The 21,795-nt window shown below is 42.0% G+C and overlaps 2 protein-coding genes across 5 annotated transcripts in view; one reads left to right on the top strand and one right to left on the bottom strand.

The window, feature by feature from the left end:
• HDHD2 (haloacid dehalogenase like hydrolase domain containing 2) overlaps positions 1-14,482 on the top strand; it is a 36,071-nt gene extending 21,589 nt beyond the window's left edge. For 3 of the 4 annotated variants that reach the window (XM_055323817.1, XM_055323814.1, XM_055323815.1), the window contains exons 5-7: positions 6,071-6,287; positions 8,843-8,906; positions 13,115-14,482. In XM_055323817.1, coding sequence (XP_055179792.1) covers positions 6,071-6,287; positions 8,843-8,906; positions 13,115-13,230 — 397 coding nt within the window. In that variant the 3' untranslated portion in view covers positions 13,231-14,482. The remainder of the gene's footprint in view (positions 1-6,070; positions 6,288-8,842; positions 8,907-13,114) is intronic. The other variant, XM_055323816.1, reaches the window with a different exon arrangement.
• A 5,776-nt stretch (positions 14,483-20,258) lies between these two features.
• Positions 20,259-21,795, bottom strand: part of KATNAL2 (katanin catalytic subunit A1 like 2) — a 66,153-nt gene continuing 64,616 nt past the window's right edge. The window contains exons 15-16 of the mRNA XM_055324429.1: positions 21,043-21,145; positions 20,259-20,527 (exon numbers count right to left, since the gene is read on the bottom strand). Of these exons, the coding sequence (XP_055180404.1) occupies positions 20,388-20,527; positions 21,043-21,145 (243 nt within the window). The 3' untranslated portion in view covers positions 20,259-20,387. The remainder of the gene's footprint in view (positions 20,528-21,042; positions 21,146-21,795) is intronic.

Raw genomic sequence — 21,795 nt, forward strand, 5'->3', positions numbered from 1 at the left:
TTTGTTTCTCTTTTTTTATTGTTGGCCTTTTTGTGCAGTAGTCCATGGTGTGGCTATTCCACAATGTATTTATTTATTCTGCCATTAATGGGCATTTAGATTGTTTCCAGTTCTGGCTGTTATGAATAAAGCTGCTACAAACATTCTCCTATCTGTCTTTGGGTGGCATATGTACTCATTTCTCTCAAGTCTGCATCTAGGAATTAAATTACTGGGTAATAGGATATGTACTTGTTTAGATTTAGTAAATATTGCCAAACAATTTTTCCAAAGTGATTATACCAAGTCTTATGTTCCCACTAGTTACTAATGGGAGTTCTATCTACTAATGAGAGTTCTATCTGCCCCCCCCCCCATTCTCACCAGTCCCTTGCCAGTCTGTGCGATTGTAGCTATTCTATTTGGTGTGTATAGTGTATCTTACTGAACTTCAATTTGTATTTCCCATATGCATAGTGATAACTTTATGATGTGCCCATTCAGTTCTTTGCCTTTTCTGGTTGGGTTGTATTTTTCTTATTGATTTGTAGGAGCTCTTTATTTGTTATATGTACAAGCCTTTGGTTAGATATATGTACTGCAGCGATCTTATTCCTATCTGTGGTTTGCCTCTGTTAGTAGTAGGAGAATACACTATAGAATATTGAGAATACTAACTGTATATGAGAACATGGAGTTCTTAATTTTGATGGAATCCAATTTGTCAATATTTTCTTCTGTTCTGCTTAAGAAATCTTTGCCTACCCCATAGTCATGAAGGTATTTTCCTGTTTTTTTCTACCAGCTTTACTGTCTACCTTTAATAAATAAGTCTAAGGTCTATTTTGAATTAATTTTTGTGAATTATGTGATGTAAATTTTCATTTTTCTTCCAATACAGATAGCCAGTTGTTTCAGCAGCATTTATTGCAAAGAGTCACTCTTTTTTTATAGAATTGCAGTAGTGCTTCTGGTGCTTTTGACATAAATCAAGGGACTATAAATGTATGGCTGTCTTTCTGGATTTTTTATCTGTATTTATGCTGCTCCACTGTCATGAATACTGTAGCTTTAGAAGTCTTAATATCCAGTAGTGTACATTCTTCAACTTTAATCTTGTTTAAGATTGTCTTGGCCATTGTACATCTTTAGAATTTCCACATAAATTTTGGAATCAACTTGTCAATTTACACACACACAAAAAAAAGCTCCCTGGGAGTGTGATTGATAAATCTATGAATCAGGGTGGAATTTACATCTTCCAGTGATGTCTCTTCCAGTCTATGAAAATGGAATAATCTCCATTTATTTAGGTTTGGTCTTTACACTCTCTCAGCAATGTTTTTGCAGTTTATTTAGAGTATGGGTCTTAGACTTTTTGTTAATCTTTGTATTTCATGTTGTTTGATGCTATTATAAATGGTGTTTTATTAAATTTCATTTTTAAAGGTCTTGCTAACACGAAGGAATATAATTGAGTTTTTTATATGTTAACCTCCTATTTATTGATTTTATATTTTCTTGCTAATTCTAGTAAATTATTTGTGGAGTCTTGTTTTGATTTTTGGGTTTTGGGTTTTTTTTTAATTTTATTTATTTATTCATGAGAGACACAGAGAGAGTGGCAGAGACACAGGCAGAGGGAGAAGCAGGCTCCTTACAGGGAGCCTTACAGGGACTTGATCCCAGAACTCTGGGACCACGCCCTGAGCCGAAGCCCAATGCTCAACCACTGAGCCACCCAGGCATCCCTTGTAGAGTCTTTTGGATTGGATTTTCTACATAGACAGTTGTGTCACCTATAAATAATGACAGTTTTACTTCTTCCCTGCCAATCTTTATGTTGTCATTTCTTTTTCTTGCTTTATTTTACTGTCTGTACTAAGACACAACTGCAGTGCTAAGTAGAAGTGCTGATAATAAATAGCCTGGTATTGATGAGACAGTTACTCTGTCAGTCTGACACTGGAAATATTTTGAAGGTTTCAATTAATTGTTAATGAGATTTTTCTTTGATATATTTCATGATTTATTGTTTTAATTTGAGCTTTTGGTAGTTTGTCTTTCTCAGGTTGATTGGTATTAGTTTTATTTTTTTTTAAAGATTTTATTTATTCATGAGAGACACACAGAGAGATAGAGGCAGAGACACAGGCAGAGGGAGAAGCAGGCTCCATGCAGGGAGCCCAACGTGGGACTCCATCCCAGGTCTCCAAGATCAGGCTCTGGGGTGCTAAACCGCTGATCCACCTGGGCTGCCCCGATTGGTATTAGTTTTAAATGTATTATTGAGTATCAAGGTTTTGACAATCATTTATTTCAATGGTTCTCAACCAGGGACACTTTTGCTTCCCAGGGAACATTTGACAATGTCTAGAGACATTTTTGGTTGTCACAGCTGGGGATGAGGATTGCTACTGGCATCTAGTGGGTAGAGGCCAGGGATGCTACTAGGACAGACACCAGTGCATTTGCTAGTCCAAAATGTCAGTCATGCTGAGAATGAAAAGCCCTGATCTGTATCACCCTCTTCATTTGATAAGAAACTGAGGCCCACAAATATGAAGTGATTTGCTGTTACCTTTTTTAAGTAGCAGAGATCCCACACTTCCTATATTTATGAAGAAAAGTAATTGTCATCATCTGACAGATACTATGAAAAGGTTTCCTTATATCTTCTCTATTCCTCAAGAAGGTAAGCATCACTCCTCATGTTATATACATCAGGACATCGAGACAGGCGGACCTTCATCCATTAATTTATTCAGTAAACATTTAGGGAGAGGTGCCAGAGTTTTTTGTTTGTGTTTTAGAAGTAGGAGATACAGGGATGAGTAAAACTGATGGGCATAGTGGAAATCATATTCTAGTGAGGAAGACAGACCAGTAACAGTTGAGTAAGGATGATGAACTATGGAAAGTGATACAAAGAAAAAAGGGTGAGGAGAGAAGAGATTAGAGGCGAGGAGGAAGCCCACCTTCAATGTGGAGGTTGGAAATGCTTCTTTATTGTGCTGACATTGAAGCTGAGACCCAAAAAAGGAACAGAAGATAGCTGTGGTAAAAGTCCGGGGGACTGTGTCAGGTGGAGGGAACAGTGTGGATGTGGGCTGATGTGAAAGAGAGTGACATGGTTATGAAATGAGAAGAGACTATTGTGTCTGGCATACCACCATCGAGAGGAAAGGTGACTTAAGACTGGAGACATAGACAGGGCAAAGCCTTAAGCTGCAGTGAGGACTTTGCATTTTATACTATTTGCAGTGAGAAGTTGCTGAGGTCTTCTGAGCAGGGGAGGGAAGTGATCTCCTCTGTATGTTTAAAACTGCCACTATTGCCTGTACAGTCTATTGGAACAATGGAGCAAGAGTAGAAAGCAGGAAGGCTGGTTAAGAGACCATTGCAGAAGTTCAGGAGAGAAGGAATACAGTTTTGAGATATTTTATTCTTGTTTTGGAATTGGAAATTACTGGATATGGGAGTATCCATACTCCCATACATAGGGTGTGGGAGGATGGGCAAAAGGGAAAAGGCAAGGATGGCTACTAGGAGTCTGGCTGAGGACCTGGGTTGAATATATTGAGATGGGAAAGATTGGAATGACCGTTTTCAGGGGGGCAGGAAGAAAAGGACTAACTAGTTTGACATTTGTACATATGGGAGTGTCTGACAGTTACTAAAGCTGCTGTGTGATTTCATTTCCAAATGCTCCATTTTCAGTGGAAATGATGAAAAGTTTATTGTTTTCCTAGAAACGTTATTTAGAAAGACGGTATAGTACATTTGGAAGAGTACTAGGTTGGTTTTTAGAAGTTCTCTGGGTTCTACGCTCCTCAGTGGTGTGATGATTTTGGCCACCATCTCCGGATGATCTCTTCATCCAACAATGGGTGTGTGGACTTGATGTTCCTTGAGATCCCTTTTCAGCAGTGTTTTGTAGCTTTGAACATAAGCTGTCCCCTCAGTTTTTCTCTCACTGCGCCGCCTAGAATTTCTGTATCGTCGCCCTGCTCCCGGACTAGGACTTGTTATGGGTTTACTTTGCCTACATGGAGTTTACAGCCACAGATATTTGAATCAGGCCTTTCTTGTGTCTTTTCCCCCCTTATTTCTTGAACCTCAATAGTTTTATAGTTAGATATAGACAGAAAATTTTCAGATTTCCTGATGTTGCATTCCTTGTTCTAACAAAAGCAATTGATCCTTTGTTGCCCTCACTAGGAGTGTAAAAACACTCCCAAGTATTGCAGTCCAATGTTTAAAAGATCTTTTAATCTGTGTCCTAGCAAACATTCACCTTTTGGTCCATCCTGAATATGCCTTGGCTCTTCAAAGATTCAGTAAAGCCCACATTGTGCAGAGAAGGTGGGTAACAGCAGGAACCACTTCCCTGAGAAATGCCTGTCCTCTCCAGCCTAGTGTAGAACCGGTTCCCATTTAGAGAAATGTGGAGGAACCCACAGTTCAGCCCTTCCAGGGAAGGCACTAAAGTACTGCCTAGGAATTAAGTACACACATCAATCAAGCTAAGTCTTATCCCCAGTTAATATATAATAAAATATTAACAAAGCTAAATCAAATGAGTTTTCAGTTTAGCTATATAAGTGGAAAGCAATTTTGAGGTCTGTTGCATAAAGAATTCCAGTTCCGTGGTAGAGTAGCAAATAAATGGGATTGGGGGTGGGGTGACAAGGGCGGGGTGGGGGGGGGTAGATAAACCACCGGTTATTATCTCACTGCTATCAGCAATGGTTCTTTAAGGCCAACATAGTGGCTTTATCAGGTTTTCTAACAGTTGGATTTCAAGATTTGTTTGAAGAAGTAAATTTGTATTAATTCTAGTGAATGCATTTGAAGGATCCATCCTGTGCTGTGAGCAATTCATAGTAAATAACAATAAGGCCCTGTAATAGTCCAGTATTGGTTTTTACTTAATAAAATATTTAATCATAAATGTCTGAATTCTGCATCTCCCACAGGAAGGCATTTCTGTGCCCACTGACAAGGATAATTTAGCAGTTTCATAGTTGAGCGCTTAATTACTCATAATTGTGAAGGGTAAGATGTGATGAATTCCTCCTCAATGGACATACTAAATATTTTAACTAAGGAGATGACTTAAAGTAAATTAAGCTAGTGAGATCATTTATTACATTGGTTAAAAGCAGTTTAAGAAATCTATCCTGTCCCACATTCCATTAGATGAGAATACGTGCATGATTGTTCCTGCTCTGTGACATCTGCAGGCTGCACTGTTGGGATGGAAGGCAGGTGTTTGGGGATGGGGGTTGGGAAGAGAGTATGAAGAAGTTGGTGTGGTTTTCTGGATTTGTGCTGTTAGGTTTTGCCTGAGTCACTCATGAGGATCCTTAGCTATATGTGGAGTTTGGTTCTCAAACTAATGGGAACATCCTTTATGTCCTTTTGGTTGGTCTGAGAGCATTTGTCCTACATCAGAACAAAGGAAAGGACTTGACAAAATGGGTCTCCCTTAAACCTCGTTGGTGCATTCTTCAGGGAAGATGGGCTGAAGCATCAGAGGTAGAATGAAGAGGTAAAGGTACAAGCAGAATGTATTTGTAAAATGCTTTTTCTAAATTTCTGAATAAGAAAGAAACTTATATTTTGGAGTAGAGGAAAGAGGGATCCAGGTATTTCCGGAGTTATTAGCTGAATGTGTCAGCTATAGTTACGTCGTATTGTAAAAGGCTCCAGAGCCCTCCTGCTTACCATTAGGGAAGGTTGAAACAACTTGTCTCATTAAGTTAAGCTTCATCCCTTGAGTGTCTTATTTAGCTTTACTTCTCTTCGTTCTCTTTCCCCAGTGATTTGGGTAAAGTATCTGAAAACCACTAAAGGTAAAAGGTTGAAGCAATCCCAAATTTAATAATCTATCACCTTTTCTTCGCGTATCTGAGTGTAATTCCCAGCAGTTCTTCGCGAATTCATTAGAAGACAGCAAGTCATTAAAAGTTAATAAGAAACTATTTGTTTCCGTGAGTGTGAATAAAACCACTTTGTGAGTCTGACATTCTTTTCCAGCCACAAAAGCCTTGCTTTTAGCCAATTTCCATTTTCTCTGTCTCCCTAGCTTACTCCTGGATGGGGCACCTCTGATAGCAATCCACAAAGCCAGATATTACAAGAGGAAAGATGGCCTAGCCCTGGGGCCTGGACCATTTGTGACAGCTTTGGAGTATGCCACAGACACCAAAGCCACAGTAGTGGGGAAACCAGAGAAAACATTCTTTTTGGAAGCATTGCGGGGCACTGGCTGTGAACCTGAGGAGGCCGTCATGATAGGAGATGTAAGTAGTAAAAAGCCCAGGAAATGCCCAGAGCTTACCTGTTACGCTGGGAAGAGCCAACTTGGAAGTACTGCTTTGAAACACTAGCAGACTCTTACAGCAGCTATCAGATGGTAGTAACTGGGTACCTATAAACAGCTTACCAGAAGATGGTTAGTGATATTCTTCTAAAGAATTGAAATTTTGAGGGACGCCTGGGTGGCTCAGTGGTTGAGCGTCTGCCTTCCACTCGGCATGATCCCAGGATCCTGGGATCAGGTTCTGCATCTGACTCCCCTCAGGGAGCCTGCTTCTCCCTCTGCCTGTGTCTCTGCCTCTCTCTCTCTCTCTGTGTCTCTCATGAATAATTTTTTTTAATCTTAAAAAAATTGAAATTTTGATTATTTCTGACATTGTTCATAGTGTGATAAGATATATGTACAATCAAAAGGCCATTAAATGCAAGTCAATTAAGTGCTTTATAAATCTATTGGAAGAAAACTTTACACAAATTTAAGGTTTTTTGAGTGTTACATATGCAGGGAGCAATGTATACCTACAGAATTCTATTATTATTGATTTTTTTCCTAGTATATGCTTTATAGAAGAACTTCCCAGTCAGTGTGCCACAAATAGCTCCAGATATTGATTGCCTCAGCCCTCTGAGTGGTAGGGCTGGACCTGGATGATGGGAGGCTCTAGCCAGTGACCTCTGGCCATGAGCACCTTACCAGTTTTCCCCAGCATCCTGGGAAAACATTATTTTCTACATGTGCCATGAGGGGAAAAGAGCTAGAAAGCACACTGCCTGTGGCAAGGATTATATTTCAATTTTAAGTAAATCTATTAGGCTAGAAGGGACCATGGAGGTTGTCTGTTCCAAACCTTGTCATTTGATAGACTAGGATGTGGAGGCCCAGAGAGGTAAAGCTCCTTGCCTAAATTCCCACAGCTAATTAGTGGCACAGCTGGAAGTGGAATTCAAGGCTCTGGACTTCCTCCAAAAAAATTCTGGATCCCTTGCTTGCTTCACTTGTATAGTGCAGACACATCCCGGTGCTCATTTCCACTCCCTTACTCATGAACCCAAATAGGATAGTCACTAACCTTGATGTTGCTTTGAGAAACCATCTTTTCAGTCACCTTTTCCTCTTGGCAAACCTTTAGCTAACTTTCCTGGGCAAATGTGTGTTTGAAGAAGTGGAGACGTCAGAATTCTTTATCTCAGGAGTTACCAGTGTTGGGACAGGGTGGAGAGAGGCACATGGTGGAAGTGTTCAGCTGCATGGAAGGTTTTTGTTATCCCAGAGACGGTGGGTTTTTCCTCCCTTTCCTTGCCCACTTTTTCCCACCTTCCTTCTTCCTTCCTTCCTTCTCCCCTGTCTCTGCCGTTTCACTAGGACAAGTTTAGATGCAATGCAAGGTAGGAATAAGTTAGACCTTAAATGAAGATCTAACTTTGATACTCTAAAACTCATTTCCGGGGTCTATTGTTGAATGATATTAATGATTTTTGCTGTTGAGGAAAAGAGTTCTTCAGGCACAGTCTGAATGAGTCCTGTCTACAAAGTGCTGTAAAGACATAAGAGGGCAGGATTGATTTTCTTTCTCTTTTCTTTTCTTTTCTTTTCTTTTCTTTTCTTTTCTTTTCTTTTCTTTCTTTCTCTCTTCTCTTTCTTTCTTCTTTCTTTCTTTCTTTCTTTCTTTCTTTCTTTCTTTCTTTCTTTCTTCTTTCTTTCTTTCTTTCTTCTTTCGGGAAGGAAAGGGGTAAAGGGGGAGAGAGAATCTCTAAGCAGACTCCATGCCCAGCACAGAGCCTGGCATCTGACACAGGGCTTGATCTTACAACCTTGAGATCTTGAACCAAAATCAAGAATCAGATGTTCAAACCACCTGAGCCACCCAGGCACCCCCAAGGGCTGATTTTCTTGGTATTTCTTCCAGTCCTTGGATTTTTATTAACTCGTGTTTATCATCGCAGTCAAACAAGCATATTCATCTTATTTTGGGTAAGAAGTGGAAAGAGGAGGTGCCTTTCTAACCGATCTGTTATATCCAAGAGTGAAGAGAATCTCAGTATTCTGATTTTGCTTGATCTTATGTTTGAGGGACAACTGGCTGGACTGGCTGGAAAGTAAGGATAGTGTGTTACATGGGCTGCAGCAGAGCTGTCCTCTGAATGCAGTCCATTCACAGTCTGCAGTTGGATCATTCCCCTTCAAAGCTGCCAAATGAACAGAATGCTTTTTCCCATGATCTATTTTAAGAGGAGACAGATGTACGTGAGGAAAACACGAACCATAGATGCATTCTTTGTGTTTGATCATTAGAATTAGACTACATTAGACTACTCTGTTGTACACTTTCCACTTCTCCAACACCTCCTTTTCCAGATGGCATGCTTCCTCAGATGGTTCCATGTGGACTTCCCTCCTTTTCCCCTCTTGTATTTTAAGAAAAGATAATGCCATCACAGTTTGCCATCCCAGCCTAATCAGTCAACTATCAATTGATAGGGTTTTGGTGACAAGCTAACTGAAGACAGTGAACTAAATGCTTTCTTTATGCTTTCCTAGGACTGCAGGGATGATGTTGGTGGAGCTCAGAATGTTGGCATGCTGGGCATCTTAGTAAAAACTGGTATGTATCTTCTATATAAGCCTTCTCTAAAGCAAGATGGTAAAACACACAGTTGCTTAAAAAACAGTCTGCAGAAATGACAAAGCCTACTGGGCACATTCATTCTCTTTCTGTCACAAAGCAAAAATAAAATGGGCTCAGGATCTCAGCAAAAAAAGACATTGTGGGAAGGCTGGTGCTGCATAAAACTAGGAAGATAAGAGAGTTTAGAGGTCATTTTAAAACTTAACCAGAGGGGCACCTGGGTGGCTCAGTGGTTGAGCAGTCTGCCTTCGGCTCAGGGCGTGATCCCAGGGTCGTGGGATAGAGTCCCACATCGGGCTGCACACCGAGGGCCTGCTTCTCCCTCTGCCTGTGTCTCTGCCTTTCTCTGTGTCTCATGAATAAATAAAATCTTTTTAAAAAAATAAAAATAAAACTTACCCAGAGATATTCATCCTGGTCGACAATTAGTATTTATATGATTTTCTTGATACACAAATCACCACATTGAATGGACCAAAGACCACTGACTTTGTGATACTCTATAAAAGTATCTCTCTTTTTTTTTTTTTTTTTTGGTGCCAGCTATAAGATAGTAGGAACTAGTAGGCTAAGGGATCTGATACTTTCTGTTGAACATTTGCATTTTTTAAAAAAAATCACACAAAAAACTATTATCTTTCACTTACTGTTTTAGGAATTATTTCCTGTTCCAAAATTAGGTATACTCTTTGTAGCCCCTCAAAGTAAATTTAAGGTAAGAGCAGGAATGTAGTGGGGAGGACTGAGCTAATACAGTATTATGACTCCAGAGGACCCATTAGTGTTCTGGGTCCTGGCCTCAGTGTGCAATGACTAGCTGTGCAAGGGCATGTGCCTGGTTTCATATAATGCAAGTGAAACCATTTAAGAGGTTTTTCCTAAAAACGAAGATTTAAAGTTTCAGAAGAGCCACAATACGGAAATTTTTTAGAAAAAGTACATTTACTCCTGACATTTATTCAAGAAAATGTGGTTGCATAAAAGCTATTTTAAATTTAAAAATAAAACAAAGCGTAGCTCCAGCTACCACTGAATAAGAAGTATTTGGCAAGGCCCTGTATGAACAGAGTTCAGACTGTGCCAGGGTTCAGAGGGAATTGTTGGAGCCTTGCAGATAGTGGTTCCAGTCATTCCAGAATGAACGGTGTGTTTGTTGACATTTCTCAGTCAAAATGATTAGCACCATCCCGAAAACATTACTACCCTTTGATGTCAGCAAAAAAGAGGAAGTATCAAGAAAAACTCCATAAAAGTCACACTCCTCATCCCTCACTCTATCTTAATTTTCAAATTGCTGCCATTCAGTATTTTCTGGTCACCAAGGAAATCTTCAGACAACTATTTTTCTTCTTGCGTATTAGTCCTGTGAACATTTTTTCTCTTTAGCTCACATAATTAAGGATTTATACTAAGCATTAAAACCATCCTAGGGGGATCCCTGGGTGGCGCAGCGGTTTGGCGCCTGCCTTTGGCCCAGGGCGCGATCCTGGAGACCCGGGATCGAATCCCACGTCGGGCTCCCGGTGCATGGAGTCTGCTTCTCCCTCTGCCTGTGTCTCTGCCTCTCTCTCTCTCTGACTATCATAAATAAATAAAAAAATTAAAAAAAAAAAAAGTTTAAAAAAAAAAATAAATAAAAAAAAAAAAATAAAACCATCCTAGGCCAGTGTCTTGTAGGCCCTGCTCCCCCTCCCCTTGGCCGGCCTCTGTGGCTGCTCCCTTTTCCGACTGGCAGGTGATTGTGATCAGCCTGTCACAGAACCATCCAGTTAGTCTTAGAGAAGCCAGCAACATCACACAGCCAAACTGAAAATGTATCACCAATAAAGCAGCTGAGTCCAGCGCAGGGAAATAGGCCTATTTGTCCTGTTGGTGTCTGGTCAGAAAAAATCCCAACTAAGCCCACTGTTCTAAAGGCACGCAAAATGGCTGGCTCCATTGATAAATTTGAGCAAGTACTAGGCTTCCCAATGTTGAAAATTATTGTAAGGATTTTAATCTAGTCCATAAGTGCTTCTTGTGGATGCTCTTAAGCAATTTTGTTTCACCGTGAGTAGCACATGGTAGAAGCTCGGTATACACTTGCCCAGTGATTTATTAATAAAGATTTGCGACTAGTGCTACCCAGAATTTGTTTGTTTAGCATGTAAAACAGTCACCTAGAAAAGATGGAGTCATCCTTTATCTAATATCATCAAAATGGCTTCCTGTCTCCCCTTCTGCTCAGCATCTATTCATCCAGGAAAGCACAGACTGCCACAGTGAGTGAGGCAGTGATGAGTGGTGGCAGCCTGCTTCATCCACTGAGCCCACATTAGTGAGCACCTGCTTTATGCCAGACACCATTTGAGGTGCTGGAACTCTCACACCTATATAAGGCACTGTGTCAATGTGTACTTTGTAGAAGTCCCCACTTGCAGGCCTAGACAGTAAAAGCATTCTGCAAGCCCTTATCTTCGTGGCCAAGAAACTTGACTTTCACATACACTCCCTTAGGCCACTGAATCCAGGAAGTAGGTATGTGACTTATATATGAGACCAGTAGTTAGTGACATATACGAGACCAAGTAGAAATGTGGCAAGAGTTTGTACTAAATGGAATTTAAGCTTGAGAAAAAAAACTAGCAGCAGAGTTTTCTGTGTGGCCCATACTGTGGACAGGTGTCTTGAGGATGTTAAGGTGAGTGAGGCAGATACTCATTACCTTTATACATTTGATGCTGGCTCCATTCCTGTAGGAATTCACAGTAAGACAAGATGCAGTGCATCTGGTGTGAAATGGGCTTTTCAGGCTTTCTGTTTGCTGGGCAAAGCCTCATAAAGAGGTAGGTAAAGGATGGTGGGAACTGTAGGAAACAGTGGGTGTGTTGTTAGGGGAGCTGGATTTAGGCAGAGAGTGCTGGAGAATGCAGAGGGATAAGTGGCAGAGATCACAGAAAAAGGGATGAAAGAGCAAAGAGAAGGGAAAGTGCAGAGGCAGGCCAAGAGGCTATAGAGCACTTGGCCTTGTTCCCCAGGACTTCAGCTGAAGCAGTCTGCCTGCCTGCCTGCCTTAAAAAAAATTGTGGAATGCTCACCACATGTTAGCTCACATGTCACCACATGTCATTATGTTTGGTGCTGGGAATGAATACATTGGGGAAAATAACATAGTCCCTGCTCTCAGAGAACTCACAGACATTAAAGGATAAATATGTAATTGCAACACATTATAAATATTGTGGAGGCAAAGAACAGGGTGCTGAGAGAGAGAATAACGGGGAGGAGATCTTACGGGGATGGGAATATGGAGTTTGGCCTGAAGCATGCAGAGGGAAGTGGGGTGAGAAGCCTATTGCCAGCAAAGGAGATGGCAGATGTGAAGGTCATCAGAGAGCCAGGTCCCGTCCAAGACTACAGTCTTGTGGAAGCACACCCAGAGGGTGGGGGAGTGCTGGGCCAGATGACAAAGGGCAGTGGTAGGGATTTGCACTCTTTCTGAAAGGGCAGTGGGACCCATTAAGGGTATTGAAATAGGGACCTTCATCATCAGATTTACATTTGTAAAAGTTGTCTGTGACCACTGTGTGGAAGGGTTCCTCTCTGTGCAGGGGTGCTTGGGTCTGTGTCCCACATTCCAGAGCTTGGGGAAGACTTAAGCATTGTACCTGCCCCGCGGTGCCCTGCTGGGCAGACTGTCCTGCCTGGCCCAGGCCTGAGTACATGCATCACTTTCTATCCTCACCCCTGGGTGCTCATTCATCAGACTCACAGGATCCTTACATAGCAGCAGCACATGCTGTTTCCAGTCACCCTCAGGAGCTGACAAAGCCTCTGCCCTGTGGTGTCCCGGCTTCCTGTGAAAAGCATTAATTCAGTCACCATGCCTATCTTTAGGGCTGTTGGGGAAGAAGATGATTTCCCCAGCTGTGGATATCTGAAAGAAACTTTAGCTGCCAGCTGCCCTGGCCCTGTGAGTGTCTGTTGTGAAAGACCAGAGTCCTGGGAAAATGCTGGATGTGAGATTTCTTTGAATTGCCTCATTGCATCTGAAAGCTTCAATAAGAGATGCTTCGGGAGATGGGGAGCCCCTGATTCTCCAGTACTTGCCAGGGTGGTTCTGTGGTGGCCCAGGTGCTCATGGGATGTGATTAATGTGGCATTCTAGCAGGAGCCTTTGTTCACTGGCTTTACTTTCATTTCAGGGAAATACCGAGCAGCAGATGAAGAAAAAATTAATCCGCCTCCTTACTTAACTTGTGAAAGCTTCCCTCATGCTGTGGACCACATTCTACAGCATCTACTGTCTTCCTCTGTGTGAATCAGAAGCAACTGGAGATGTATCTTTTCATTGTTCAGAATGAACCCCTCCCCATCTCCACGCCAGCATAGATCGACAGGGACCAGCACTCCTCTATTGTGCATTAATTAGAAAGAAAGGTATTGAATTGCAGCCAGCCACTATGCCTTGCTTATCCCTTTTATTTTGCAAAAGAAGATGAGAAAGGGGAAGCTGTGATTTTCTACCATTCCTTTTAAAATATTCATCAGGTTAGTCAGGGCTGGGAGGGAGAGCCTACTGCAGGGCATCGGCATGTTCTTGCTGTCTCCTCACTGGGACAGTGGGAGTGGGGAGTGTTCAGATTGTGAATAAAATTGAGTGGCGTTTTTTAAATTATAAAATAATGTGTTGAAAAGTACATTAGGTTGTAGTTTTAATATTAAGTTCAACTGTGAAATCCATCAGAAGTGCCAAGTGGAATGAATACAAGTCAGAAGAAGCAAAATAAATTGTCCTTTAGCCCAAGTGATCAAGTGAATTTGCCTTAATGGATGTTGAAAACCAGATTATCTACTGTATTATTCCCAGCACGGGTGACTTCTTTTTCTCTTCATTAGCCAGAGATGACTAATTTAAATTTAGAACCTGATTTTAATTTAAAATAATATTTCCATTAATAACCTATTCATTGCAGATACCTATTATACTGTGTAACAGTTGTTTTGGAAATTTTATGTAAAATTAAAACTATCAGTATTTTACAGATGTTTTAATTAGACATTGTTATTAACAGGAACAGTGCAGAAACTAAAATCAAGCCTTTAATGTCTTATAGACCATGCATTTTTGAAGTTAGCGTCCACCAGGGTCCTATTAACTGTACATTTGCAAGATTTCATTATTTTTGCCTCTGACACTATGGGAAAAATCTTTGAGAAGCTATTGGGACAGATTCAAGCTTTTATGTACTTGGTTACTACAGCTGTAAAATGAAATCTCGTCTGGTAGCATGGATTATTCTTCTCGTGTTAGACCCACCAAAATGAAGGGGACTAAGTAGGTAATGATTTTCCTAGTGCATTTGCATACTGTGATAATCCTGGGCCTTGGCAATTGTTTTACAGGACTCTTGGGCATTGAATTATTAGCATGTAATTGTACATCATTGTGGCGTTCACCTTATTGAAGCACACACCGATGTTAATGAGCTTCGGGCTTTGATGCTTGTTTAGAGATCAGCTTGATCTTGGACGGCAGAGAGCAAAGCTAAATAAATGGCACCTCCCTCTCCTTTTGGTGGTCTTTTGATCACTCTGTTCTGGTCTCTGCAGATGCCCTGACTTAGTACTAACACAGCCTAGAGTGCAAAGGACAGATGTGATAGGACTGCCACCACAGATCCGAAGCATGAGTGGAATGGCCAGGAGCATAAGTTTGGGGGCCTGGCCAGCAGTTACACAGCTCTGTGCCCTTGGGCAAGTCACCTAAGCTCTCACACCCCTGTAAAATGGAGACAGTGCCAGCACCCACCACGTAGGCTTATGGTGAGGGTTAAATGCATGACCAGTGTCTTAAGTATTGAGAGTAGAATCAGGCAGATGCTGAGTGCTGTGTGTTTGGGGGCAGACGTAGCAGGACTGTCCACACTGAGTGATCTGAAAAGTCTCGATAGAATTCATCTCAAAAGTCAGTTCAATGGGGAAAGTCTTCCTGGGGATTAAAAAGAAAGAGACACAGTACTCCATTTAAACTCGCACACGCAGAGGCACATAGAGAAGCTCAGAGTGCAGGTAGAGCATGCTGCTTGTGCCTGATGGATGTCCTGCATTCAGCTTGGGCCTGTTACCTGGGTGCCTGGGTCAATGATTCCTTGGCTCAAGCACCATTGAGTGCTGGTTGCTACGTGCTAAGTGCCATGCTAGGAAGTAATCAAGTGTACAAGAGAAGGATTTTACCCTGAGGACCCTTACTAGTGGAGGAGCTAGGGAGAACACACAAGATGCTATTAGTACTCCAGTGGCCTTCCTCTGAGATGTCCACCTGACTGCAGGTGGAATGAGGCGTCCCCTCCTTCGTGCTCTCATAGCACTTATTACATTACACTTTGCTACTCACACGTCCCTTCTCCCTACCAGACAGGACAGTGTCTCATTCTTCCTATACCTCCTGCAACCCAGTTAGGCACTCAGATGGTTATGGAACCAATACAAACTAGTAAATGCTATAGGAATTTAATGTTAGAAGGTATAGTGATGAGTAGGAAGGAGAAAAATTTCATTTTGGATTCGTTTCCCATAGGAGAGGCCACATTAGACACTCGGAGATAAGGGATCTGATGCTCTAGAGACAGGTTAGAGCTAAAGCAAGGAAGCAGACATCACTGATGCGCCAGGACTCAAACAGTGACAGGAATAGGTAAGACCATGTGAGAATAAGGTCCCCAGCCAAGAAAAAGGCTTCTTTCCTCCATTCTAGTTTGGCTGTATTTAACAAACACAGAGCTTGTTAGCTGACCTGTCCACAGTGAGCTTCAGGAAGATAAATAAAAATCTTGTTTTAGATCCAGGTTACTATAAACATTGCCAGCACAGCCGGTTGGTCTGCCTTGGGCTTCATGGAGGATATTTAATAACTGAAGTACCTGAAAGACTTCGTTTTTCCAGCCATCCCATTTAAAGCGCTTTCCTGTGGTATGACCTCAAGGACAGTGTTTGCATCATTTTTAGTACAATCCTCTCTTAGGCCCAGAAGAGGCACCAAGTGCCATTTTGGAACTGGAAAGGGTAGTAGAGAACACTCACTAGTCAAGAGCGGATTACTGAGCATCTGCTCTAAGCCAGGGGTGTGCCGGGTGTGGAAAAAGGCAAAGCACCAACCCAGTGGTGGAGACATGGTTGTCCCACCACTTCACTCTCATCCTTCCAGAATTAGCTAGTTGTGCAGTAGCTCTTCTACCCACCATTCTGCATCTGTCGGAGCTGATCGGGGCCGTTGGAATACTGTAGTCACTGATGTCAGAAAGTCCCTTGGAAGGATAGTGTCATCACCTCACCCTTAATCTCACACTTAGAAATTATTGTACCACGTTGGACCAGAAAGTCAAAAACACACCTGCATGGGTTATGTTCATTTGGTTTGGGATCACTAGTGGTTCCTGAAGAATGAAACTGAAATCCTTGGGCACCTACAATAAAGAATTTTTAAAACACTAATCTATTTCACTAAAATACTCCACCTTAACCAGCAGAATCCCTTTTTCATATTAGCAGATGCTTGCATAAAGCCATGTTTGTGTTATCAGGTTCCTTTGGCATAAGTCACAAAAACTTTTCTTTTACATAAACTAGGACCTTTGCTGACTTTATTAGGCCAGCCATCAAGGCCTGTCACCCTGAAGCATGCTGCTTTGTTTAAGGGACAACCAGAATGAGACACCAGAGCACCAGAAATCATTTATCATTGAAATTATATATCCTTTAAAATCAATTTTGAATACCTTCCTCTTTTCTATGCTTACCTTCACGTCCTACACAACTCAACTCCTGTTTGTTTCACTGGCTAATGCACCTGAGAATACCAAATTATAAATGCCAACTGTGGGTAAGGTACAAAGGAGGACAGCAGAGAGTAGCTCCAGTTATTAAGATGCATATCTTCTAGTTGGGAAATCAAAGCATATAAAAATGCACCTGAATAGTAGTCCAGAGGACTCTGACAAATTCAAACTGTGTTACAGAAGTCCTCTCAGAGAAGTGGTCATGGGCAGTGACCTATGTGCTTTGGAACAATAATCACAGCTTCTAGCCTGTGAAACAAATAAAGCGCTCATTTTAAAGAATGTTGTTTTAAAGGATATTTCATTCAATGGCAGTGACAAAAGTACCACAACCATGGGAGGCTAACATTTTGAGTAGGGTAAAAAGACAAAACCTACACACAACTACTTAATGCAATAGATCTATGGCTACATGATGAACAGGAAAACAAGGGAGAGGATTATTTCAGATAAGGCTGTGAAGGCTTGATGGTGACGTAAATAAAATGCAGGGACAAGCTACGAATTCTAACAAATACTTAACCTTTGTTGCCAACATCTGGGCATCAAGAGATCTCAAATGCAAATCGGATACTGCTGGTTTTCTTAGGAAGACCAAGATCTGGCAACGTTGGTCATGAGAGCTGTACCACTGCTACGTTATTCAAGTAGTCTCACCCTCTCCATCCCAGCCCTCACCTCTTCCTTCTCTTAGACCCAGCTTACTTTACTCATGTGTTACTATGTTCCAAGTTCCTGCAGGCATTGTGACTTCTGCATTTTGACAAAATACCACATGTTGGATGAAGTCAAATTTTCCTCCAACAATAGGCTACGTTCCTATATCCCTATAAACTCGGGTTTACTTCTAATCCACTCTTTAAATAATAGAGACTCTAAACATAAACTAATATGTCTTAGTTTGTCTCTATTTCTCAGAGCTCCACTAAAATCAAGGTAAAGAAATAAAGAAGGTATAAGCTCAAGGAGAGCCATGAGAGCAGATACCAGTGGACGGGAAGCTATGATAATTTGAAGGGCGGAGAGTGGATGGGTTGTTAACAAAAATCGGCGCAAAGAAAGACAACCCAAACAGCCTTTGGAACCTCAAAGATCCAAGGCTTGGAGACACCAGGTAGAGTGGAGGTGAGGTGTGAGGTAGGTTGAGAAGCAAGGAATTAGTTTGAAGCCGGTAAACAGAATGGTTGGAGCCCCAGAAACTCCCAGCTCTGAGCAGCCAGATGCATACCCCCAGCCATAGAAGGAAGGAAGTTTATTCTCTAGAAAGGTGGAGCCAAGTAAGGCCTTGAGGAGAGCAGGCATGGTGGTGAGCCCAGGGGAACTACAGGCCTGAAAATTGGGACTGGGTACATCTCTGCTTATTCTATAATGGTTCCTGGTGCCTTTCTCTTAAAACACCAGGACCAGAGTGTATGGGAATGGAATGGACAGTTTATCCAATATTGCCCATTTAGAAACTAATACTGATAGATATCTGACAGATCTGGGAATGTGCTGCAAAAAATAAGAATAGATACTTCAAAAATCAAGCAAATGATAAAACAAGGCACCTATCAATGCCTAAAAAGACAAAATCAACATAAAGGGAATGTAATTTTGATTCACTAGTTGGCTCTGCATGAACAGTATGTGTTCTCATAGAAATACTGATTACTGAGTTAACCTTGATGGTGGGGAAAGACCTGTGTATGGGTAGGGACACAGCAGAGGGATGAAAGAGCTACATCTCATTTGATCCCAAGCGGGAAGCCCTTAGATAGTCTATAAAACAGATAAAAAAAAAAAAGTCACTGAAATAAAAGGACCTGCAAACATACTTGCATAATTATTTGGAGACAAACTTTCTAAGGGAAAGAGGAGGATTGAATATGCAACTCAACAAGATGGAAGTATTACAAAGATGAACTTAGAGATTCTTAAGAGAGGAATGAAGGAAGGATGTGGAAGCATGCCAGGACATAGTGGTGTGTAGGGTTGTATGTGCCATGAGGGATGGCCAAACCCTGCTGATCCTGAATGGCGTAAGGAAAGAGTGGTACGCTAAAAGATGCCAGACGTTGTCAAAAAGCATGCTCTCCCCAGGGGCTGTGTCCTCTGCCCCTTTGCCTGTTCACTTTTAACTACACACACACACAAACCAGAACAAATTAGCAACAATTGAGGTTCTATCCAAGTGAGATCTTGTGAAAACAGAAAGGATGGTAGTGGCCTACAGCTCCAAGAAATGTCTGCTGACAGCCTGACAAAATGATCCCAAAGCACAGAAAGCAGATGGAAGTTGAACAGAACGGCAGCCTGAGACGTAAATTTCGTATACAGACTTCTACGTCTGGGGTAGCACTAACGTTGCATAGTGCAACACCATGATCACAAAGAAGTTTAATTTAGCCTATACTAAGTTGGGATATCTTTGTTTATTTTTGTTATATAGATGGTGTATTTTCAGTTTGGCTACATTGCCCAGGAAATGGCATTTTTAAAGGCATTAGAGAATATTCTGCTCAAAATAATCAGTATCCCCCCCTAAAGTGCTTTGTTTTTGTTTAAAATTAGGGTAAAATCCTTTGGAATATTTAGCTATCCAAAATGCCCCTTTCCTGCAAGTTTTTCTTTGGAGGAGGAGTGTGCCTTGCAGGGATGAAGAAAATGAGGTGAGGAAGGGGAAAAGGAGGTGACTACCACAGGTGAGTTCTAGCTGAGAAGAGGGGTGGTGGCATCACTTAGAGATGTGATTATCAGTGGCTGAAAGTAGATGCCTCAAATCATGAGATTCTGAAGGAGATGCTTCCAACTGTTGACAAGCCCCTGAGAAGATGTGGGGGAGCCAAAGAGCAGGGGTGACCTAGGACAGCGATTGTGGAATCTCTGGTTCCCCATCCTTAGCTTCAGATCCACTGAGGAGCTGTTCAGTGGGAAGAGGGCTGAGCACATGGGAAGGGGAGAGTCAAAAGATGTTCCTAGGAGCCAGAACTCAGAGGGCTCAGACTGGAAGCTGTGGGGAGTTGGGGGGACAGCCACCCTGCTACTAGCTCTAGACTCAAGAAGCTCCTGTCCTGAGGTGGATCTGAGACTCTGTGGGTGGGAGCTAGTGTGGTCAGGCTTTGCTGCTGATAAAACTGGTTGGGATCAGAGTTAGGGAGGGCCGATGAGGTTGCGGATGTTGGCAGAAGAAACACTCTACATGTCCTTCCCTGTGCCCACTCTTAACCACCCTGGAGCCCATCAACTGGGCGGATGGTCTGTCAAGTTCAGCTTCCACTTGGCTCCTCAACTCAGAGCCACTCTGTGCATTCCAACACAACTTCCTAAACTACATCTTTTTCTTCAAAATGAAAATACCAATTCACAAACAAGGAACACTGTAAGAAACTGTTCATCAGAATTGTGCGGGGTCTAGTTGTGAGAAAAGTCTTTGTGTGACTAATAGCATATACACTTGTAAATGACATCTTCAGTATTCTGCTGGCATCAATGACGAAAAATTAACACAAATACCTCTTATTTCCAAAATAGTATAGTTGTTCAAACAAACTCCGTCTTCAAGGATAATTTTTCTGTTCCAATCATTGTTCCTCTGCTTACACTAAGAAATTAGGAGGCCTCTGTGGTTGTCCCTGGCCAGGGCAGGATAAATGTGATTTCATACAGACTCGAACTCACTTTGCCAGGCTGAGTATCTTTGAGTCAGATTCTTTGCTGAAGGCTTGGTGTGAGCTAGCACATCTAAGAAGTCAGCAGTGGTCACTGTATCCAGCTGGATTCCAGGTAAATTGCTGCTCTCTGGATAAAAACACAACAGTAACAGCACAATAATTGACCTTATGGTGATCAGTGCTCTTGAAATGCTAATAGATCTTTTTTTTCAAGACAATGCATAATGCAGCATTCTTAATGGTTAATGCGGCAAGGGGCAAGACTAAAGAGAGCTGGGGAAGAAATTCTTTAATGGGCAATTCAGCAACTCAAGCCCAGATAAAAAATATGACTTAAATGCATCATTATCAAAGTAGTGTTTAATAGTTATAGAGTGCCGCAAATGGATCCAGCCCAACATCATAGTGTGCCAAAGAAATAAAAGCCTGAGCCCCAGGGAGTTTATCACCTGGGACAAAGTTGATCCAAAACAGAACAATAGAGGAGAAATGAGTTGAGTACAGGAAGGACAATTTGACCAAAGAACGTTACAAGTGTGAAGAGCCACCCAAGAACAGGAGCAAGGCTCCATCTGCTGGTGAAAGTTGGGTTTTTTAACACATTCCTCTCCCATAGTACCTTTGCTGTGATCCCGGCCATACCTGATGGATGATTTTCAAGGGCACTGAAGATCTTCCTCATAGGCCGCATGGCTGCTTCCCTGCAGACGAGCTTAATGTCTGAACCTGAGTAGCCCTCCGTCTCCTGAAACAGCCACAGACCAGCTGTTGGTCACTAGCACTAGCTGAGTGCTAGTGGTGATTACGTTCTTATAGGCAAGACCCTGTATGAGAGCCCCTGTTTCGGACCTGTATCTGTCCCCCAGGAACACTACACAAAGATTCCCACAGCTATGATGCTTGTAAGGGGAGAGGCTGCTTATGCGTTTGGATAACCTGTGAAGCTGAGCAATAAAGAAAACTTCCTACCACCATCCAGATATGTGCTGTAAGATGCTGGCGGAGAGCAGACCACCCGTGGCAGCCTGATGGGGCCCTTGTGTCCCAACCTAAGGATGATCACATTTGGTAAACACTTCGGTTCTTGTAAATAAGATCATACTTGCCTTTGAGGAACCTCAGAGAACATCATTATGTTCAAGTGTCCACTCATAGGGGGCAGTGACAGCAGTGACCAGGAGGGTGGCAGGCCCACACCCTCATTTCCATTTGTAAGAGACTTGTGTGAATCATCACTAGTCCTTTGCAGCCTAGGGGTTACCCATTTTGCAGATGAAGAAACAGGCTTCTAGAGTAAGTGGTTTCCCCGAGGCCACACAGCTAATAAGGGGCGGGACCAGGATTTGACCCTCCGTTCTCTGAGTGGAAACCCTGTGCTATTCCCACGACATCACT

Source organism: Nyctereutes procyonoides, unplaced genomic scaffold, assembly GCF_905146905.1.
Source record: "Nyctereutes procyonoides isolate TBG_1078 unplaced genomic scaffold, NYPRO_anot_genome, whole genome shotgun sequence".
In the NCBI taxonomy this organism is placed as follows: Eukaryota; Metazoa; Chordata; class Mammalia; order Carnivora; family Canidae; genus Nyctereutes; species Nyctereutes procyonoides.